Source organism: Seriola dumerili, unplaced genomic scaffold, assembly GCF_002260705.1.
Source record: "Seriola dumerili isolate Sdu_G_001 unplaced genomic scaffold, Sdu_1.0 BDQW01002273.1, whole genome shotgun sequence".
Lineage (NCBI taxonomy): Eukaryota > Metazoa > Chordata > Actinopteri > Carangiformes > Carangidae > Seriola > Seriola dumerili.
The window spans coordinates 84381-88013 of NW_019176528.1; the positions used below are offsets into that span (position 1 = coordinate 84381).

Consider the following 3633-nt stretch of genomic DNA (forward strand, 5'->3'; position numbering starts at 1 on the left):
ACAAAAAAAAAAAAAAACATGAAACCAAGGCGAACGACCACTTTCAGAGGTTCAGATGTGTAGTCGCTGAATGGCTGGTTTCAGTTTGGACAGTGGTTTTACTCTCATCACAATGCTAATCATCACTGTGATTATACAGCTGCATTAGCACAGCACTTTTCTGACAATGTTGCAAAGTGCTCTCCAACAAAGCTCTAAAAGCCTCTAAAAACATCTGAAACTGTAAACACTAGATTGATCACTGCGGTTAATGGTCAGGGGGACGAAAAAGCTTTAGCACATCTGTCACAGATAATCCAAAGCGTCATCAGACACGGGGACGACCAGAATATTAAAGCACCGGTGAAAATGAATGTTCAGGTTTTTTCCTCAATGTGATCTCCGAGGCTAACTGTGCACACTATAGTCTACAGACAACCCACAGCAGATTTGCATGTTTAGACAGTATAATCTCTTTTCAACAGTGACAAAATAATCCCATCCTGAACATACAAACGACAGAATCAACAAACAATAACACTCAAAAAAGTTCCTGCGTCAAGTCTCACCTCAGAGTGACCGAACGAGCAGGCGTTGTGGAGAGGGATCAGACCCCCGTCGTCCCGGGCGTGCACATTAGCGCCTGTCTGAAGTAAGTGGTCCACCACGTCTTTCCGGCCAAAACCTGAGACAAGAACAGGGCAGAGGAATGTTGATAAAATCAGCACATCCATTAAGAAGACGGAGAGCTAAAATAACCTTCAAAATAAGCAAGTTATTATTACTGTCTATTATTATGGATTTTTATGCAGTTCATTTTATCTTGTTCCACTTCAGCTGTACTTTTATCTTTGCAACTTAATTCTTATTTCATGTTAAGAATCAATAATTCTAATTTCTGTTTTGGGCTTTTTTCTATTTACAGTTTTGGTTTATTTGTATTGTGAAGCACTTGTAGCAGCTGTTTGTGAAAGTGCTGTACATGTGAGGCTTGTTGTGTCTTCACCACAAATGTGTCGTGGGACTCGTGAGAATCTGCTCTTGTTCAAGCTGCTGAGGATTAGGAAGACTGGAGATGTAAAACAGCTGTGCATGTTTTTCTTTTTTATCTTTTTTCGTCTGCACTGATGAAAAAATTAAAAAAACAGGCAAGTCTGAAACAGAAGAGGTGAGGTGGAAACAAGCACTTTTAATAATTATTTTAATCATTTCCTTCATTTGATTCGAGTCTTCTCTACATTGTGCTTGCAGCAAAAATATATACACTTTATTTTGATAGAAGCCAAACCAAGGGAAATGTTTAAATATGATATTTGTTTGCTTACATTCATAGATGCGTTTGAGTTGTTTTGGTTGTTGTGTTGCAGGCATGTCTGCAAGCTTTCAAAAAAAAAAACTTCACCTGCCGCAGACTCAATACATGTCATGTGTCAAAAAAAAGTCTCACTGAATATATGCATATTACAGATTATTGTCTGGTTTTTAACACTATCTGAATATTACATGTGAATTTTGAAAAGTCAGTTAGCTCAGATGCTGATGGGCCCCTTGCAGCACCTTATTTAAAAATAAATAAATAAATAAAAAATACCTGTAATATGTTGTTAAATACAAAACAGTTAGAGGAAATGTTAGTGATATTATATTGGGATGTGTCATTGCTGTGTTGCTTCTTTCTGGCCTTGGGTCCATCGAGTCAATCTGGTGAAGACAAACTCAAACTGAAATGTCAGCCCCTGCTTCATTTAACGTTGTTTTAAATATGGTTCCATTTAATGTTGTGCAAAAATTTTAAAATCATTTCCAAGTGTTCAACAAAATGCAAGTCATCTTTCCATCTACTAGTGTTTATCATTATCCATAGGGAGAAAAAGGGAAAGAGATATCAGAAATGGCTTTTGACAGCTGATAAATAAACAGATATTTGATTGAAATCAACCAAAATCATTATGATATGATGTTTTCCTGAGGAAAAGTGAATCCAAAAGGGTAATTGTAATTATACATTAAATAATTTGGAAAATTAACTGTTGGTTTCTTCTTCTCTTTTCTGCTGATTTTGTCTGATAGTGTCATCCTGAAAAGTTGATGTGGTACGACATAGAGCTGATGGCTCTGCTTATGGCCAGTGTTTAAGAGCTTGTCTGGTCACTCCCACCCCCTGAATGCAGCTCCCCAGCTGAACAAACAGTCTGAAACGGAGACTTCGGTTTGTTTAAAATGTGATTTTCGCTATGATTACCTGCAGCGAAATGTAGGGGTGTCGACTTGCGTCCTGCCATGTCTTTGGCATTCACATTCACCGCATCCACGAGTTTCTTCACCCTCGAAACATCCCCGTTTCGACAGGCTTCAAACAGCTCCCTGAAAGCCCCATTTGCACCACCACTTCCACCGCTGCTACCGCTGCTACTGCCCAGGTTGCCGCTACCCGAGTCGGGCGTAGAGCCAGGGCTGGTCCCGCTACCCTCTGTAGTGGTCGGGGAGCTAGCGCTGCTGCTAGTACTGCTGCTGCTGCTGCTACTGCTGGTGGTGAGGGCCAGAGCTGGAGAGGTGGTGGTGGGAGAGGCCGGGGTTGCCTCGCCGTCAGCCGCGTTCTCCATCGCGGCTCGGTGGGGAAGCGGGGTGGCATCGTCGGTGGGTGCCGGCGGAGAGCCAGGAGGGGTGACGGGGATAGAGGAGCCGCGGGGCGGGGAGGACAGGAGGGAGCTTGGTTGTTGTTGCTGCTGAGAGGAGCGACGAGGCGTCGCCATTTTCACAACACAACAGTCCCTACTAGCAACAAAAACACTGCTGACAATTTCCTGCCGAGGAAAACCAAACTTCCGCTTGGGTTTACATGGATTACTGCTGGACTGTATCTCCGGAAAAGGAGACAAAGCTTGTACTGAGATATCAGGACACATTCATACGGATTCTTTATGCAGGAAATATATAAAAAATGTGGTTTCGCCCACCTATACACAAATGTACAATATAGCCAATTTGAAGCTTGATTATGTTTATATTACAAAACATGTTTTTTTATATATTGATATTGAAGGAAAGTTATTTTGGGGGTTAAAGATTCTTTGTAAGTTTATTTTAATTTAAAAGGAGAACTTAAAGAAAATATTAACCAGAGTGGGCTTCACGTTTACAAAATAAAAAATGTTTACCCTTATTTATTTATTTATTGTGCCATTAATTCTATTGTGTGTGTTCTTTAGCCAATGGTGCTGTCTAGTGTGCTGTTTATGTAATATAACTAAAATCTTATATTTTGTTTGTGATACATACTTGGCAGACACGAAAAATGGAGTTGTGAATTTTTAGGATTTTTTTTCCAGCCTTTACATCACACAAGCCTACAGTTCTACAGCTTCACAATTGTTATCTTAATACACCAAAAATGACTAATCTGGATGAAGGACTGAGAAAGAGAATGAATAATAATGTTAATATGTGAGGAATCATTTTAGCCCAATATGATGTATTTGATGAGCTGATGTCAGCTGGCCTGGCTGAAAACAATATCGCCATCTAGTGGAGAACACTGGTAATGAAGAAAGTTCCATATAACTTCTCCATACAGAGTACAAAAACTGGCAAGGAATCCAAGCTGCAAATTTCTATTCAGAAACCTAATATCCCAGACTATATGTCCACATACCT

At 40.2% G+C, this 3633-nt stretch overlaps 1 protein-coding gene across 1 annotated transcript; it reads right to left on the reverse strand.

Annotated features, from left to right (window-relative positions):
• Positions 1-356: 356 nt before the first annotated feature.
• On the reverse strand, positions 357-3026 carry LOC111239318 (tankyrase-1-like). The gene is made up of 3 exons (XM_022769164.1): positions 2222-3026; positions 549-664; positions 357-407 (listed from the first exon to the last, which is right to left on the reverse strand). The coding sequence occupies exons 1-3, from the start codon at positions 2883-2885 to the stop codon at positions 357-359; spliced, it is 831 nt and encodes a 276-aa protein (XP_022624885.1). The 5' UTR covers positions 2886-3026.
• Positions 3027-3633: the final 607 nt, after the last annotated feature.

Excerpts from the sequence above, each read along its gene's own strand:
- LOC111239318 (XM_022769164.1), bottom strand. The coding sequence starts at position 2,885 with ATGTGTCCTGATATCTCAGTACAAGCTTTGTCTCCTTTTCCGGAGATA. Across the intron at positions 665-2,221 it reads ACCCCTACATTTCGCTGCAG|GTTTTGGCCGGAAAGACGTG; the intron begins GTAATCATAGCG and ends TTCTTGTCTCAG. Across the intron at positions 408-548 it reads GCTCGTTCGGTCACTCTGAG|ACTATAGTGTGCACAGTTAG; the intron begins GTGAGACTTGAC and ends GGTTGTCTGTAG.